Source organism: Physeter macrocephalus, chromosome 20, assembly GCF_002837175.3.
Source record: "Physeter macrocephalus isolate SW-GA chromosome 20, ASM283717v5, whole genome shotgun sequence".
Classification (NCBI taxonomy): domain Eukaryota; kingdom Metazoa; phylum Chordata; class Mammalia; order Artiodactyla; family Physeteridae; genus Physeter; species Physeter macrocephalus.
Window position 1 is genome coordinate 72,641,014 of NC_041233.1, and position 19,477 is coordinate 72,660,490.

At 38.2% G+C, this 19,477-nt stretch overlaps 1 protein-coding gene across 2 annotated transcripts in view; it reads right to left on the reverse strand.

Moving 5' to 3' along the window:
• The window catches only part of CACUL1 (CDK2 associated cullin domain 1), a 59,586-nt gene that overhangs the window by 11,132 nt on the left and 28,977 nt on the right, over positions 1–19,477 (reverse strand). For both annotated transcript variants that reach the window (XM_024121156.3, XM_028482078.2), the window contains exons 4-6: positions 5,715–5,810; positions 2,762–2,864; positions 669–758 (exon numbers count right to left, since the gene is read on the reverse strand). In XM_024121156.3, coding sequence (XP_023976924.1) covers positions 669–758; positions 2,762–2,864; positions 5,715–5,810 — 289 coding nt within the window. The remainder of the gene's footprint in view (positions 1–668; positions 759–2,761; positions 2,865–5,714; positions 5,811–19,477) is intronic.

The following is a 19,477-nucleotide window of genomic DNA, read 5'->3' on the forward strand; positions in this document are numbered from 1 at the left end:
AGTTGTGGCACAAGGGCCCAGCTGCTCTGCGGCATGTGGAATCTTCCCGGACCAGGGCTCAAACCCTTGTCCCCTGCATTGGCAGGCGGATTCCCAACCACTGCGCCACCAGGGAAGTCCCACAATGTTTTTATTATAAGACAGAAACATTAAGATAATTTACAAACCATGCCTTTGAATACAGTGATCTTTGATTTTTGGTTCTGCTCTTCTATCTTTCTCCTCAAACTATCCTTATGAAATGACTGTAACTTTACCAACACTTCTAGATTCCTTGTAAGTTATATAATAGGCCTAACAAGATGGAGTTGTGAATGTGTACGCCCGTGCATATTTGCAATATGGGGTAGAAGTGAAGAAGAACCTCACAACAAAAAAAAGAGATTAATGCCAGACATAAGATTCGACTTTATCTAAAGTGTCTCCTACAAACTATTTCTTGTATTCCCCAGACTAGTTGGTTTTCACTAGCATAGAAAGATTTCCAAGTGAGGTCCTGAGTTTACATTTCACAATGATGAGTATCTACTCAATTTTTTTGCTGTAACAAATCCAAATACCTTTAGGCCTCAGAAAACACAAAGAAACACTGTCCTCTCGCAGATAGAGCTGGAAGTGCCATAAACAAACAAACAAGTCCAACCCCTAAAGAAATGATGAATGTTTACCTGGTCTGAGAGTGTACAGGCCTTTCACAATATTTGCCATAGTTGAAGGTGTGACCTGAAATGGTGTTGACTGGGCTTCTAAAAGTAAAGCTGAAATAGAGAGAAAATGGGTTATAAAAATGATACAACACTTTATTGATTGTCAAGGTTTCACTTTCTATCACTATTTCTCCCAAAGACTGAAGGGTAAACAAGGGCAAGAAAAGAACAGCCCAAGAGGGCAAAGCAAGTACTTGTACACTAAAGATTTTTTTTTTAATCCAGTGCAGTAGAGCTCAATCTAACAAGTAGATATGTGCGTATCTGTTGAAACACGAATGGAAATGATTCAATTGATGGAGGTTCTGAAAATAAGTAAAGCTTTCTAAAAGCAACAGTATTCATGGTACTTAGTGAGTGAGCTATAAATACTTCCCATTAAGTTCACGATTCAAAAGATTTACACTTGGGGAATGAAATATTCTCTAACTCCCTCAATCATTTCCCTTTCCCCCAAATCACCCATATAGTAGGCTCTTGGAATTTTTCTGAAAGACATGTTATTAGTAATTCTAGTAACTGAGATCAGAGTCAGAAACTCACTTTCCCAAATGCTACAACTGCAGGTACTTTTTCTTACTAAAGGTAAAGGCAAGAGATCACACTGTCTAACCATGTGACCCTGACTAAACATGACAACAGAGTCAGTTTTCTTTTAGGTTATCTATGGTCACACAAAAATCTTATTAAAATATGCTAAATGGATACAAATACTTCCTCTAGACAAAACATATACAAACGAACTCCTTCATTTAATGAATATGACAGATACTACTGACTCAAAACGGCTCATTTTTAATTCATCTCTCAAAGACCTATAATTTACTAATAACCAAATACCCATGAAACTTGGCATAATTTTCGTCTAAGCCAGCTTGTAAAATTATATAAGTTGTTTTCTTCTATCCCCACCTTTTAAAAAATGGAAACACCATCTCACTTGGCCAACAATGATTTCTGTAGTTTCAAACATGCAATGTGAGTTACATTTGCAATGCTAGGCATTGCAGAAAAATCGTATTTTAAAATGTCATGTTTAAAAATTGAAATTCTAAATTTTAGGTTCTTAGAGGCTCTTCTATTCAAGGTTCTCTCTAATTTCAACATGTACCCCAAACCCAGGGTCTATCTCTATTAATCCATCTTCCTCCTACTTTTTGACCGATCGTTTGGTTTTCAGTAAGTGTTGTTTCCACTAACTCTTCATGTTCAATCACACATTCATTATGTGGTCAAATATATACATTTGCAAACAACTTCTACATAACTATAACCACCTATGTCAAATTTGATAGCTATAAGGAAATGATAAATTCACAGGTTAAGTTATACATAGAATGTACATAAATTAATTTGGGATGAATTAACTGAAAAATAATCACATTCAGTAACAAAAGGTAAGGTTAAGAAGGTATAACGTTTCACTAAAATCCTCTCCACTTAAAATTCGTTGTAGGAAAAGTCTTTAAAAGTAAAACTTTCTAGTTGAACTCCCCTTTTAAGGAAAAGAAAATGGGAATTTGAGGGAGAAGTAGCTTGAGAGAGGGAAGAAAATACTTATTGAGCATTTAACAGGTACTAGGTTAATTACATATGTTTAATTCTCATACGCTTTATTTAATTTAGGATTTACTTTCTCACAAGCTTAATTGTCATCTACCTTTTTTTTAGTACAAATAAGGAAACTGAGAGGATACTGTGCTACTGTTTCAAAGATATTAACATTACACTCCTTCTAGAATTACCAGTAACAAAGTTACGGGTGAACTCCTTAATATTTCCCCCAATGTCAGAGAAAAAAAAAAGGCAGCAAGTATCATGCCAGATATGAAGGCACTGTCCAATGACCTGGCTGCTCCCAGCTCACTGGGTGATCTTCAAGTCACATTTTCAATTCCTCAGTGTCTCTCTATAGAATTGGGCTTTATGATCGCTATAAGATTCAGAAGACATCAACAGTGGGGTTTAGATGCCAATGCTCTTTGATTCAAAAAAAAAAAAAACCCCCAAAACACTGCTAGTGTTATGTCATCCCTGTAAGTTTAATTACTTACGCATTAGGCTGTAAATGTGCTTTTCTGCAACATGTTCCGTAAACAGCTTTATAAGGTCATCTTTTAAGTCTCTGTTAAGCTTGGTTTCGATGTAAAACTTATTCTGAAAAAGAAAATAAGTTATTTTTCAGTGCATCAATTAGAGAGAAATGATTCGTCTAATGAAGTGAAGCACTAAAAAATAAATTATTTTAGGAAACAATTCATAAAGGCATCAATTAAAACATAAAAACCCAACATCAGAAAACAAAAACCCTGCCACTATTAGTTATAGTCTTCCTAGCATGGGGTTAAAAAGCACATAAAGATAAAATGCTATAAATCATACAAAAGAACATGGGAAGATACTCAACATTAACTAGACAGGGATGCAATGGACCATATTGTATGACAGGCACTTAATATGCCCTTTTTTTTTTTTTTTTTTTTTTTTTTGTGGTACGCGGGCCTCACACTGTTGCGGCCTCTCCCGTTGCGGAGCACAGGCTCCGGACGCGCAGGCTCAGCGGCCATGGCTCACGGGCCCAGCCGCTCCGCGGCACGTGGGATCCTCCCAAACCGGGGCGCGAACCCGGTTCCCCTGCATCGGCAGGCGGACGCGCAACCACCGCGCCACCAGGGAAGCCCTAATATGCCCTTTTAAATGACTACATCATCATCTAAAGGCAACACCAGGAAACACTAGTGAAAGGTACCCTATTTATCAATGCTCTAGACTGAAAGCATGCAGTGGGCATGCACTGGTTGACTCCCCTACATTTCATTTTAATGATCAGTCTAAGTCATTCAGCTTATGGCATTGCTTAGGGATGGATGGTCTTTGGTTCAAAGGTAGACAAGTGACCCAAGGTAACCCAATCAGACTAAGGGAAACCTAGGCTTGAGTAAAAATCATCTTACAACCATGAGGAGAACAAGATGAAACAGATGTGTAAAGCAAAGAGACAAAAAACAACCTGAGACTTTGGTAACATTGTTGAACCACGGATTCAACCAACCCGGAAACTGCCGATTTCTGGAGTTTTATTACAAGAGATAATACCTTTCTCATTTACAAATCACTTTGAATCAGGTTTTCTGTTTCTTGCAGCCAAAAGCCTCCTAATTAGAATGATTGGCAAGTAAAAAAGATTGAATTTGTTCATGTTTAAATGTTAACTCAATGCACAGGAGTGGAAAATACAAAGAGGAATGAATGTCAATAAGTTGGCTCATTGATTCTCTCAATCCTTGTTTTTTTCTCTCTAAAAAAAATCATAAGGGACTTCCCTGGTGGTGCAGTGGTTAAGAATCCGCCTGCCGATGCAGGGGACACAGGTTCATTTCCTGGTCTGGGAAGATCCCACATGCCGTACAGCAACTAAGCCCGTGAACCACAACTACTGAGCCTGTGCCCTAGAGACTGTGTGCTGCAACTACTGAGCCCACGTGCTGCAAATACTGAAGCCCGCGCGCCTAGAGCACGTGCTCCACAACAAGAGAAGCCACTGCAATGAGAAGCCCGCGCACCACAATGAAGAGTACCCCCTCTCGCCGCAACTAGAGAAAGCCCACGCGCAGCAATGAAGAACCAATGCAGCCAAAAAAAAAAAAATTATAAAACTAACATGCACAGAATTACAAAATAAAACCACGCAAAAGGGTATGCAATAAAAAGGAGTCTCCCACAGCAGACCTTCTGTCCCATTCCCAAAGGTCCCATTCTACACTGCGAAAACTTCTGTATAGTCTTTCTAAAATGTTCTTACATTTTTTTGGATATGCTTTTTTTCCCCTCTAAAATGACGAAGAAAACACTTGCTAATGAAGAAATATAACACACACTGCTTTACATCTTGCTTTTTCACCTAACATTGTATGTTGAAAAGATTCTCTCCAAAATAACATACAGACATGTCATTATTATTATTATTGTGTTTTTTTTTGTGGTATGCAGGCCTCTCCCGTTGCGGAGCACAGGCTCCGAACGCGCAGGCTCAGCGGCCATGGCTCACGGGCCTAGCCGCTCCGCGGCATGTGGGATCTTTCCAGACCGGGGCACGAACCCATGTCCCCTGCATAGGCAGGCAGACGCTCAACCACTACGCCACCAGGGAAGCCATGTCATTATTTTTAACTGCGTATTTTCCTATAATAAATATCCTCCATAAATTATTTAAATAGTAGTCTCCCACTGATAACACAGATTCCTCCCAATGTTCTGTTTTTTTCAGTAAAGCATATCTTATGGAGAATATATCATTTTGAAGATTGGTATTACACACATAGTTCATCTCTAGGCTACAGAATGTAGGATCAACCTAAACAACCCATTCCCTAATCTAATCAACAAAGAGAAAGTGGGACAATGGTTTCTAAGGGCTCTTCCGTTCAACAGGAACACTAACATTAAGATCCTATAGCTTTATATATTTAAAAAGCGGGGATGGGGAGGTGGGGTGGGGGACAGGGCGGGGTCACTTCAACAAAGTCAACAGACTACAAGACGTACTCATGGCATAATTCTCCAAGTGAAAGAGATTATCAGAATGAAAGCAAACTTTACTGTTCTACTTTTTATGGAGTTACCTCCTTGGCATTTATTATACATCATGTTTTTAGATACATGTCTTAACTCTCTATTTTCTGAAGGTAAGAAATCTTTCTGATATATCTTTACTTTCCAAGCACAGTATCTTCCATATGGCAAAAACAAAATAAATGTTAATTGGGTGACTGCTGATTATTAATGCTTAATTGTCTTTTCAGCAATGGTATTTATGAAATTTTAAAACAGTGAAAGGCTAAGTAAGTCTTCTATGCCAACACTATCAACATTGCTGAAATAGATTAATTTCCATTTCTAACATAATACATAGTAAAAGAAAAATAGAATATGCTTAACTTGCTGCGTCTATCTGCACTTAGACCAATAAACCGAGGTATTTGGAAAGGGGAAAGAGCTCTAACTTACCATATATATGAAAAGAGGCACAATACTCTGCAATGCTCCCATATACTGTCCAAGAGCTATATTAAATCTTTCAATATAGAGATCTGGAGGGCTGGCCTGTGAAAAAGAACATAAATGTGATCATTCCAGGAAACCAGGTATAAAGGTCTGCAGGCACAATCTAAAATGCAAACAGACTTGGAACTCAATCAAAGTTCACACTGAAATTCACAATAATGAAAAAGAGGAGGCTTATATCCTGAAGTTTCATTAAGATTTCTGTCTCTATTCCAATATCTGCTATGCAAAACTGAGGTTTGATTTAGCTGCCTTTAAAATGTGTGTAACCTTACCATGTCAGTTAAAAGGCTTGCTCTGTTAACAAGTAAAAAGGTGAATTTACACTTAAGATAAATGATATGATTTTTTAAATCACCACTAAACTATAGACATTTACTATGGGAATCAAACTATATTTGGGCTTGCAATAGGGGGGGAAATTCAAGGAAGTGATATAGGCTTAATATACTATGAGAATGGCTGTTGATATGTTAGAATTACCTTAGGCACAGTAATATTCTAAGCTGATACTAACTTGGTTGTACCACTCCTGTAGCTAACCAATTATAAACCCATTGGCTAGAAAGCAGGACTCAAACGGTCCATATACATCTGCAGCTCTGGAGAGCAGTTAAAAGAAATATAATACAAGACTGGCATTTAACTCATTGTTACCAAATACCATGTCATAAAGCCATCAAAAGAGAACACTTCCAATTTAACTGCACATTGTGGAATGAATGTGAATGTGTGTCCCCGCACACAAATCCCTATGTTAAAACCCTAACCAATGCAGCTCTATTTAGAGTAAGGAAGTAATTAAGGCTAAATGAGGTCATAAGAGTAGAGCTCTTATCCTACAGGATTAGTGTCCTTATGAGAAAAGACACCAAGGGGCTCATTCTTTTCCCCTTCCTCTCCCTCCCCTCCCCCAAAGCACACTCAGGAAAGGCCTTGTGAGCACACTGCAGGAGGATGGCTGTCTACAAGGCAGGAAGAGAGCTCTCACCAGGAACCAAATCAGCTGGCACCTTAATCTTGGACTTCCCAGCCTGCAGAGTGGTGAGAAATAAATTTCCATTGTTTAAACCACTCAGTCTGCAGTATTTTGTTATGGCAGCCCAAGCAGACTAAGACACTGTGTTTTACAAAAATGTATCCGTGTACTATTTCATTTTATTCCCTGAAGCTAAATTAATTAAGTACCATTTTAATGTTGAAGAAACACACAAATGGGCAAGGATTTGCCTAAAATTAGAATGACAGATCCAGGTCTTCCAGCTATGAATTCATTCCTGGGCCAGGGAGTTGGGGGAATGGGCATGGCACAAAACATCACACAAACAAAACTGATTCTATACAAGGTCTTACTAAACTGATTCCACACAAGGGCTAACTCATGACAGTCTCATCATCTGACAACCACATCATATACACAAAGTCTGGCTTTCAAACAAGTATATAAAGAAACACCACGTTGAAAGATTCCTAAATATTAAATTTAAACATTGAAATTATAAAACTATTTCAGCTAAGCTGTTTTAGAAATGTCCAAATAGTCCAATAATATTTTAAAATAAAATTTAATTCATTTTTTTCAGTTCTACTTAGAAGCTTAGATATGTGCAGTGAGCTGTCCTTACTTTTAATTCATCTTTCATTACTGAGTTCTTACATACAGGTTTGGTGCACACTTGGTGCTTTTTTTTTTTTTTTTTAAACATTTATTTTTCTTAGTCCTCCTACTGCAATAAATTGAACGTTATTTCCATTTAACATCTGAAGCAACTGGGGCTCAGAAATATTTAGTCAACTGATTACAGTCCTACAGCTAATAAGCCCAAGAATTAAGACTCTAACCTTGGGCTTCCCTGGTGGCGCAGTGGTTGAGAGTCCGCCTGCCGATGCAGGGGACACGGGTTCATGCCCCGGTCTGGGAAGCGGCTGGGCCCGTGAGCCATGGCCGTTGAGCCTGCGCGTCCGGAGCCTGTGCTCCGCAACGGGAGAGGCCACAACAGTGAGAGGTCCAAAAAGACTCTAACCTTGCTCAAACTCAGTCCTTCCAACTATTTATAATCAATTTATAATCAACCCTAAAACTTTTAGAAGAAAGTCCAGACTTCCAATTTAGGCCACTATCTACCTCTCTGCTTTCACATCCTGCTCCTTCTCCCATGTAGCCCAGCACAGACAGTCATCACATGGAATTACTAACAGTTCCCAAACAATGTCCGTGTGCTGCTTAGGCCTCCTTGACTGTATCTTCTACCTGACGCCTTTTATCACCACCCTCAACCAGACTCACCCTGGCTAACTTCTCCTACTCATCCTTCAAGATCTGTGTCACTTCCTCGAAACTGAGATATACGGCCCTTCAACAGGGCACCACCACACTTATGCGCGTCTCTACTGGGTAGTCTCTGTCACTAAACTTTCAGCCCCTAGAGGGCAAGATCTGTGTCTTATCTTTATATCTCTAGTGCAGACCACAGAACCCGAGCATAGTAGGTATAGATAAGTGCTTTTTTTTTGTACTTAGGACAGTCTTGCTTAAATCTAAAGTTGTTTAAATCTAAATCTAATCTAGCCTTGCTTAAATCTAAATTGCTATTTTATCATTTAACAAGGTTATATGACAATTCATTTAGCCCTCTGAATTTCAATTTCCATACATACAAAAAATAAGAAAAACACTAATTGTGCTATTTCCAAGATGTGCTGAGAATCAAAGAAAATAACGTGTGCTTAGAAAAATGTCAACTATTACACATGCACATGCAAGTAGCAAGAGTAAACTCCTTTACGAATTAACTACCTATTTGTTTAATACTTAAGAAAAACCTATTAACATTATTAAAGGCATTCTTTGTTAACTAAAAAAGCTGGGGAAAATAGTTCCACATTATGGGCAAACTTTTCACTATAACTAATGAATAGAATCACATGTAATATCTTTCTCTAAACTGCTTTGTAGAACTCTGGAAATGATATTTCAATATTCAAAGAAATAAATCTTAGAAGCATGATATGAAAAAAGAAAATCTGAAGAGTTTTTGCATTAAAATAATTTTCCTTTTTCATAAAAGGATACTTTATCTATCCAAAAGTTAAAAGTACGAACATTGATCAAAAGCCACACTTAATGACAGAATAAATAAAATTGAATTCCTTAGTTATTCTTCTTAAGACTTCCCAAAGCCGCAAAGGTTGAGTATTAAAAAGTACTTTTTGTACTGAATCAAATGTCAGAACATTTACTTAGCTTTTTTACTTCCACATTACATGCAGCACTTATTCAAAACCTCTTAAATGACAGACTACAAATTATAATAGTCTTCTAAAATAAATCCATGCTATTTACTAGAAACCTAGAAATACCGGTTAGTAAAAAAAACTAATCGAATTGTTCCTCCTTAAAACTTAAGTTCAGTATACTTTGGGTCCCATTGGGGAAATTGCTACCTATTTGATTTACATAATTTCACCATGAATGTATTTGGATTGGACATTAAATGAAATTTTTTACCCCTAAAATAAGCAAGCTTCATTTTCTTCTCAAATAAAATAAGAAAAAGCAATTGGCCATAAAAATAACCATTACTCCAAACATGCTCCAATTTCTCATAACAGGCTTAGATTCCCTGAAATTTGTAATATAGCTGGTAGGAATGTTTTAATTTCTTCTTCTTCTTCTTCTTCTTTTTTTAAATCAGTAATTCATTCATCTGGTTTAAAATTCAAAAGGGTTTAGAGTAAAGAATTGACCTTTCATTCCTTCCGCATTGAACAAACCAACACTCAATTCCTTTATAAACTTCCAGAAGAATTTTACATATATACAAAAAAATAAGAATCCCATTTATATCCTTTTTCACACAAATGCTAACTTACAATCATACTGATCTGCACTTTTCCTAACAATGTATCTTGGAGACTTTTATTCTAGTTTCTCAAACATTTTGATATCAGGAACCCTTTATACTCTTAAAAATAACTGGAAATTCCAAAAAGCTTTTATTTATAATGTAGGTTGTATCTATTAGTATTTACCATATTAGAAACTAAAACTGGGTTTTAACACTATATATCAATATATTCTAAAATGACAATAAGATCATCACATTTTAACAATTTTAATGTTAAAATACAGTTAAATATTTTATATTATAAACTAAGTTATATGTAAATAACTATATTTTCCCCAAAAATATTAGTAAGAAGAGTGGTATTGTTTTTACAGTTTTGTAAGTCTCTTGAGAGTGGCTTAATAGAAGACAGCTGGATTCTCATATCTGCTTCTGTACTGAATCAGTTGTGATGTGATGTTTTGGTTCTAAATGAAGAAAATCTACCTTCACACAGATGTGTAGTCAGAAAAGGAAGGCATATTTTAATAGCCTTTTCAAATAATTGTAGATATTTGTCTCTGAAACTTGACAAGTGGTAGTTTCTTAAAGGTTAATTGGGATATGAAATCTGAAACTATCAATGAATTCTTGATACTCTATTACATGAAAACCCATTGTTCTATCTTCTACTTTGAATGGGTCTTTTACAGATACATTTTATAGCATTACAAACCGGTCATTTGAAAAATACTGACTCACTGAGTTACGTAGATCTAAATGTTGACACATTTCCCTATACACATCAAAATAATTATCACCATCTATCTCAACAGAAAAGTCTTTTTAAGTATTGGGATGTTATCAAGATCATCATTGTAGATACAGGTTTTCCAAAATTCTAATTTTCACTTCAAAGCTCAAATTTTATCATTGGCAACAAACACCGTCAGTTGTTTTCCTTGAAGTGACACACTTCTTTCATTTTTCAGAAAATGTCTATTAAACACCAGTCTAAATAACCATAGTTGGTCAGCCATTCTTTCAAATAAAAGGAGTGTTTTATAGGGGAAAACACTAGCTTAATAGCTAGTTTAGCTCAAAACTCATATAACCACAGAAGTGCAATTTCTCAAAACAATCATTGTTACTTTAGTATACAGCTTCCCATTTCTTCACAAAGAATACTTTTCTAAGTATACGCAAAGTCACAATTCAATAAAATTAATATTTTTCACTGCTTCACCTAGGACATTCTTAAGTGAAATGCTTTTGTTTCCTGCTGTGAGTTTGTAGAAGTGAAGATTCATGCTAAGGCTACCCAGCATTGCTTTTGCACCATCAGACCAAACATCCACATAGCGAAAAGGGAAAATAAGATCTTAGTAGTATTAGAAAAACAGTTTTGATTGTACAGACCCCCTGAAAAGATTTCAGGGACCCTTAGAGGTCCTCAAACCACTTTTAAAAGAAATCTATTCTTTTTAAGTACAATGTTTGAATGTACTATTTATTTAACCAGTCCCCCATTTGATAGCTTGTTGCTAATCTTTTATTACCACGAGATGTTGCAATGAATTACTTCATACAGATGCTATTTTGTAGAGAGTAATTTTAAGGAAAAATTAAGTTTAAAAAAAGTAGAATTAGATGATAATCATGTATCATCATATAAAAACAAAGTAATTTTGGTACTTAAGAGTTTTATAGAACCAATCTGCTAAATATCCCTTAAAAATATATATACATATACACACATATATATATATTTGCTTGCTAAGTATATTCCTTAATTATCTTTCATTTTGAAAGCTAGATAAGGAAGCTTGGTCAGTTACTCTAATTAGACATATATTAATTTTTAGAACAGCATGACTTGTTTAAATAATTTTACTAGCCAACAGACAAATATACTACGGTCTAGGTCAGTACTGCCCAACAGAACTTCCTGTGATGTTGGAAATGTCCTACATCTGCACTGTCCAATATGGCAGCCGCTAGTCATGTGTGACTACTGAGCACTTGAAATGTATTTAATAAAACTAAGAAAGTGAATTTTTATGTCATTTTAATTTTAAAATTACATGTGACTAGTGGTAACCAAACTGGACACTGCAGATGTAAAATACAAATAAGTTCCACAGTTTCATAATTATATCCCTCCTCTTCTATCTACACCCTATCCCCATCCTACCAAAATGAAACACGAAAAAAATTTAAGAATATTTGCTTTTATGTTCACAAAAACGTTGTAGTTGTCTTTAAATAAAGAAATGACTTTCATATGTTATAATGAAATGAGGAAGAAAAGACGGGAAGGAGGGATCTAATAAACATAACAAGGCCACAAACATATATCTTTGCGGAAGTAATACACGTTCACTGGAATTTTTAAAATTAAAAATGCAATTATAGGAAAACAACCACTACCAAGAATGGTAGATAACTACCATCAACATTTTCTTCTGTTCGTCTGTGTGTATGTTTTATAACAAATATGGAATTAGTTTGTAATCTGCTATTATCACTCAGCTATATATACCATCGACACCTCACAGACCAAATGTATTTCAGAAACGTGATTATAATGACGGTCTGGCCCCACCATTGTCTACTTCATCAGTCCCTCTTCATTAGATCCTTAAAGCCAAGCCCTGCTGTCCGCATTCTCCAGGTTTGCAGGGCACTTCTACTCCACGTTAGCACTTCAGTGGTGCAAATGTGCTGCGTGTCTTCGGCAACAATACAATCTTACATTTAAACAAAAAATGACACCACTAGCTGCTTGAGAGAGACCAGGTTCGGGAACTATGGTACACTTGCCGAGCCCAGTGAATTTCAAAGAATGCTGCTCTCCAAGTCACCCGAAAGGCTCGTTAATGATGCAGATTCCTTTGCCACAAAGTCCAGACTCAGGAAACTTTCCAGAAGTGTTATCTTTTTAAAGAGAACTTCAGGGGATTCTTTAAACAGCTGGCCCAGCAGCTGTTAAGCATTTAGAAGCCTGTACCTTAGACCACTTCAAAGGAGAGAGAGGTGCTCTATGGGAAGGAAGTCTAGAGGATCCAAGAGAGGGCAGAGCAGTAAGTACCCACCCTACACAAGGCATTCATTGCATGACAATAGTGACACTGTAGCCACAAACTATACTGAAATCAATAAAAATATGATACACTAACATTTTAATATTAGTGTTAAGACTACAGGTGAATTGTTCTTTTTAATTTAACAGCTTCTTGATTATTATCAGCTTCAGTGATTATGAAGTTATTAAAGTGCAATGGTGAAGTTCTAACTCCACTTAGAATGCAGAAAGCCACCAGAGAACATGAGTCCTGCCCTGATAATTAAAAAAAAGCTAGTTAACCTACATAATCAATTTTCTGAGCTCATCAGAGACCTGAGGTCTCTGCATTTTACAACTGCCACGTCCAACCAGGTGAACTGAATTCCGAAGAGTTACAAGTTCTTCTAAGGAAAGAAAGGACGCGTGAACTGTTTCTCTCTGGTGATGGCAGCCATAAAAGCTGGTACAAGAACAACAGAAGCTGAAATAAACCATTAAAGGCCAAGTGTGAACTAGCAGTATAGAATCCCTGGGAGCCTCAACACAAGGGTAGTCCATACCTACTCCCCAGCTCTTTTCCATGGGTTTCCACTGGGCCTTTGAGACGGATAATTGAGGGCAGTGAAAGGGATCAGAGAGCCACCTTCTATGGCACAGATGTGCTAGGCCTGTCAAGGTTTGAGGGTGGGGCAGGAGTCCCTGAGGAAACCCATGCACACTGCGGCCCGTCACGAGTAAACAGCTGCTGATTAGCTGCCGATGGAAGACACGAACGAAAACTGCCTGTGTGCCGGACCCTACTCACCTACAAAGCAAAAGCCATTTGTTGAAGGGAAGGGGTAAGAGATCCACCTGAACCCTGGTGACCCTTCTTTTACCTGAGGCAAAAACTGTCTACTGTGGGGGGATGGACAGGGAATCGTCTAGCCCTCCGGTCGCAGGCGAAGGTCAGCAATCACCGGGGAGGGGGCAGAAAATCCACTCATGCCCAGGTTTCTGCACTACTACAAAACAGAAGCATCCTGCTGCTGAGTGAAGGGCAGGAAACTTGCTCACTCTTAAAGCCCCCCAGGGATGCAAGGTGAAATTTGGTTGCCACAGGGTGTAGGGGACAAGAGGTGCAGGGGTAGGGAGAAAGCAAGAAACCCTCCAGAGCTCTAGACCAGGGGTCAACAAACCAGGGCCTGCAGGCCAAATCTGGCCCACCACCTGTTTTTATAAATAAAGTTTGACTGGAACACAGTCATGTCCATTCACGCGTGAATTGTCCACAGATGCTTTCACGCTGCAACAGCAGAGTTAAAGATGCTGCAATAGAGACCACAAGGCCCGTGAGGATAACTACTATCTGGCCCTTGGCAGCAAAAGTTTACCAACCCCAGTTCTAGACCTTGAACTGAGAAGGAAAAGGCTATCTGCAAATGGGGTGAGGAAGAGGGAGATGAGAGCACTGAGAAAGCCCCACTTCCCAGGGTTCAGGTGCACGGGGACTACCTACGACTGAGGCAGGAGCAAGAGAACCAGTGAAAAAAACCCAAACCAAAAATCCTGCTCCCCAGCCCCGAAGCCTTGCACCAAGTAACAAGCAACAGCCATCCACTCACTGCTGGGAGAGGGCAACAGGGCAAAGAAAGGCCCCCGCCGCAAAGGAGGGCCTGCTAAGGGCTGAGGATAGAGGAGGAGCACTGAAAAAAAACCCCTCCTGATTCACACTAAGAACAGAGCAGTCACTGTCCACTGCTAGAGGATCTGAGGCCTTATTGTTTATTGAAATGATAAAACGCAAACCCAAGTCAACTACTGATACGACTGATTCAACTCCTCACACCAACAGCCCGACAGAGGAGTGGCAGGCCCATTACTAAGCATAAATATTATTTATGTCAGTCTCTACTGATGTTTTTATACAATGTCCAGCATTCAATTAGAAACACCAAAAAAGTAAGAAAACACACCCACTGTCAAGAGTTAAACAGTCAACAGGCCCAGACACAGATGCCCACAAGTTGGAACTATCATACAGAGACTTTAAAATAACTATGATTAATGTATGTTATGACCCAGTAGAAGAGGTGGGCAACATGCATAAAATGATGGGGAATTACAGAAGACAAATGAAAAGTTTTTTAAGTCAAACAGAAATGCTAAAAGTTTTCAAATAGTTCCTTCATAATCTTTTAACATTTTAACATTTATTCCTATATTACCAAGTATGACTTCGGCATTTTGGATATGATACACATGGACCTGAATGCTCTCTTAATATTATTTTCTGAATCAAACTGGAAATTACTTTTTAAAAAAAATTTGCCTCTACATGACTAACTTTAGCGAAAATGCATAGCATGTAATATACTTTTAGTCTAACCAACTTATTCCATGACTTTCCAGAGCAATACCGCTCTGACAACAGACAGATTTATCAAGGCTCCAGAAGCAACACTAATTACACCTAAGGCTGACAGAGATGCTACATAAAACTGGAATTTCTTTCCAAGTAGACAAATACATACATCTGGCATTATATTCTCATCCATTCCCATTCCTGCTGTGTAGATATTGTTTCCATAGTAAAGTATCCAAAAAATGGTAAGTTACGTAGAAGGTAAATGAATCTCGGGAGCTAGTAAGAACTATAATGCACATATTTGATGCTCCTAATATAAGCTGTAAGGATGATTTTCTAATTAAAAGCAACAATAAAAAAGTCAAAGTGAGTCTAAAAGACAGTAGAAGACATTTCTCTCTTAGGTCTCTTAACTTTCAAAGTTAACTGCTACTATCATTACTATTACAATTATATGGAAATTTCTTCCCCGCTTATTTCTAAGATAAGACTTTCCTCCTTTTCCATACACTATTTGGACTTGAACACTAAACATAATTAAAGCCAAGCCTCTGTGATCCTGGATTCCTTTAGCTTATCCACACAACAATGAGATAAACCTAGGTTCTAATCTCAGCTTTTTAACTGACTAGCTAGGTAACAAAAAAGTTACAAAAGGTTCAAGATTACTTCATAAAAGAGAAAATATCCAAAGTCAGATGAACTAGGATGACTTCTCAATTTCCTATATGCCTCATCTCTTTTACCACTGAGCAAAACTTCCAATTTAAGTACATAACTCTGTCTCAAAACAAAAAGTTTGTCTTAAGAAGAGTACAACTCCTAAATGTACTCTTTACACTCTGATAATAAACAACTGTAAATAATTTTTCATTATTTAAGTGATTTGACTCTCCTGCTCATCATAAATTCAATTTCCTGAGTTAAGGATGCTGTTTTAACTGGAATAAGTAGATGGTTTTAATAATCTCAGCTGTAAGGCAAGCATATGGTTTTTATTTTTGTCAACTAGTAAGTACTTTTACTGGATCTCTTTGGGGCCTGGCATTATGTTAAGTTCTATAAGGACACATGAAAAGAAAACACAGACCCTGCCTTCAAAGGATGGTAGTAAACTTATTAGAATTATGGTCTGAATGGAAGCCTGTAGACTGATAGAGGGTTAAAGCGTCTCACCGGCAAATTCTCTAAGAACAACTTCGTTATAACAGCTACTTTAAGTTCTAGTTTGGACTTAAAGATAGATCTCCAAATAACTTATTCAGAAGGACTTTCTGGGAACTTCCCCGGTGGCACAGTGGTTAAGAATCCGCCTGCCAATGCAGAGGACACCGGTTCGAGGCCTGGTCCAGGAAGATCCACATGCTGCGGGGTGACTAAGCCCATGCGCCACAACTACCGAGCCTGTGCTCTAGAGCCCGCGAGTCACAACTACTGAGCCCGCATGACATAACTACTGAAGCCCACACACCTAGAGCCCGTGCTCCGCAACAAGAGAAGCCACCGCAATAAGAAGCCTGCGCACCATAATGAAGAGTAGCCCCCGCTCGCCACAACTAGAGAAAGCCCACGAGCAGCAACAAAGACCCAACGCAGCCAAAAATAAATAAATACATTTATTAAAATAAAAAAGAAGAAAGACTTTCCGTGAAGAGATAGTTACCAGGTGGCAGTGATATTTACCTTACTTGAAATCTATGTAGAAAGGATAACAGACAATACAATGTTCTCACTATCTAAAAATCTTCCTCACTATAGCAAGGAGTAAACAGCATTATTTTGGGAGAATGAAAGATTTCTTTAAACACACTTTGTAGCTCAACAGATATAGAAATTATAGCCTTTAAAAGGTATACAAGCTTGGGCTTCCCTGGTGGCACAGTGGTTTAGAGTCCGCCTGCCGATGCAGGGGACGCGGGTTCGTGCCCCGGTCCGGGAGGATCCCACATGCCGCGGAGCGGCTGGGCCCGTGAGCCATGGCCGCTGAGCCTGCGTGTCCGGAGCCTGTGCTCTGCAATGGGAGAGGCCACAACAGTGAGAGGCCCGCATACCCCCCACCAAAAAAAAAAAAAAAAAAAAAAGTATACAAGCTTTCAAATGACTGCATACAACTAGTTGAATTATGCTGCCACCCACTGGACAAAACACAAATAGCAAAGCAATCCTTGGCTCATTTTAAACATGAAGATAACCTGGTTTCATTTGTTGGCAGTTTGGCAATAAAGCTTTTACAGGTAATCTGGGGTCTATGAAGACTGAATCAAAGTTAAGTCATGTTGACTGATTATGATTTAGTTTCTATTGACTTCCATTATTAATTGGTTTGAGAGTCAAATTATATTTAACTCAACCAAGATATATTTAGCTTAAAAGACATTAAAATTACTCTAAATTCATTTAAATGAATGGTTTAAACGCAATTAGTTAACTTCCTTTAAAATAGTTGACAAATACTCATTTAAACTATTCTAAATTCTGCCTTATTTGAGAATAAAAATTGCACCATTTTCCTTTTCTGCTTCTGTCTTTGTGGTCTCTCCTCCTCAGGACCCTGCACTCAGCTTAGTATTATCAGCGCTGTTCCTAACATTTCAATGTTATTGTCCTGGCCTGGGAGCCAAAATCTCTGTTTAAACACTGTTTCTTGGTGGTAACGTACAGTGTAAGTTCCAAACCACTGACAAAGAAACTGTTGGAAGAAACACACTTGCTAGTGGGTTCCTGACTACAAAGCTACTAGATCAAAATATCAGAATATTTTTATTTGGCCAAAGTGAAAATATACTCTCAATTTGATAAAGTATATTAACATATACAATAAATTTATCAACACTACGTGGGGAGAAAATGCCTCCCAACTGCTCTAGTGGATTCTGGATTCAGATGTACACAAAAATAATCAAATTGTCTAAGTGTCATTTAAAACAGTTTTAAGAGTAAAGGATGTTATATCCATGAAGTTCAATTATCCAAATGGTAGTGGGATAAAACAGAATCTTCTAGTATTATCAATTCAAATACTGATTTTACCAGTCAACGCCCCCCCAAAATCTCAGTGACTTAACAAAACAGAGCTTAGATAAACAAAATGTGGTATAACCAAACAATGGAATGTTTTTCAGCCAAAAAGAAGAATGAAGTATCATGCTATAATAAACATGAATGAACCTTGAAAACAGGCTAATAAGTTAATTAAGCCAGATACAAAAGGTCACATATTGACTAACTCCATTTCTATGAAGTGTCCAGAATAGGCAAATCCACAAAGTAGATTAGTTACGGCCAGTGGCTGAGAGGAGGGGAGATTAGTGAGTGGCTGCTAATAAGCGCTGGCTTCTTTCTGGGGTGACTAAAATGTTCTGAAATTAGTGATGATGGCTGCACAACTTCATGACTATACTAAAAACCACTGAGTTGTATGCTTTAAAAAGGTGAATGTCAGGGTATGTGAATTGTACCTCAATAAAAAAATAACAAAATTTTTTAATGTGTTTAAAAAGAAAAGGAATAAATAGCAAAGTTTTTTTTCTCCCATGTTACATGCCCATCTTGAGGGTCTGCTTTATGTTATAATCACTCAGGGACGCAGGTTAAGGGAGCCTCTACCACCTAGAACACTTGGCAGAGAAAGGGAAACATGGAAAATTGCACTGCCTATCTTAAAGGCTTCCGATCTTTGGGTATATACCTCACCAAACACACTTCTCTTTCTCTTACAATTCACAGGCCAAAGCACTTGACCAAGTCTAACTTCAATGGGATAGAGAAACACTCCTGACGGGAAACATCTGATTAATAGCATTAAGACCAGCATATTTACCTAATGAGCACTTAGTTCGATACCACACAGGCCAAGAGAAACAAGTAAGTCAGGATTCATGCCCTTAAGAAGCTCCCATGGGCTTCCCTGGTGGCACAGTGGTTAAGAATCCGCCTGCCAATGCACGGGACACAGGTTCGAGCCCTGGTCAAGGAAGATCCCACAGGCCGCGGAACAACTAAGCCCGTGAGCCACAACTACTGAGCCTGCGCTCTAGAGCCCACAAGCCACAACTACCGAGCCTGCGTGCTACAACTACTGAAGCCCGTGCGCCTAGAGCCCCTGCTCCGCAACAAGAGAAACCACCACAGTGAGACCCGCGCACCGCAACAATGAGTAGCCCCCGCTCACCACAACTAGAGAAAGCCCGTGCGTAGCAACAAAGACCCAACGCAGCCAAAAATAAATAAAATACATACATTTATTTTTTAAAAAAAAGAAGAAAAAGAAGCAGCAGCAGCTCCCAGTGTTGCAAAGGTGACATCCTGCTGGTAACTAAATATATGCCAAGTGCTAAACTAAGTACTCTAGCAGCAGCACAAGTAAAGTGCTACAGCAGCAAAGAAGAGAAAGTGATTAGTTAAGCCTACTGGGAATAGAGAAGTTAAAAACTGGGAAAACCCTAACAGACAACTAGAACGCCGC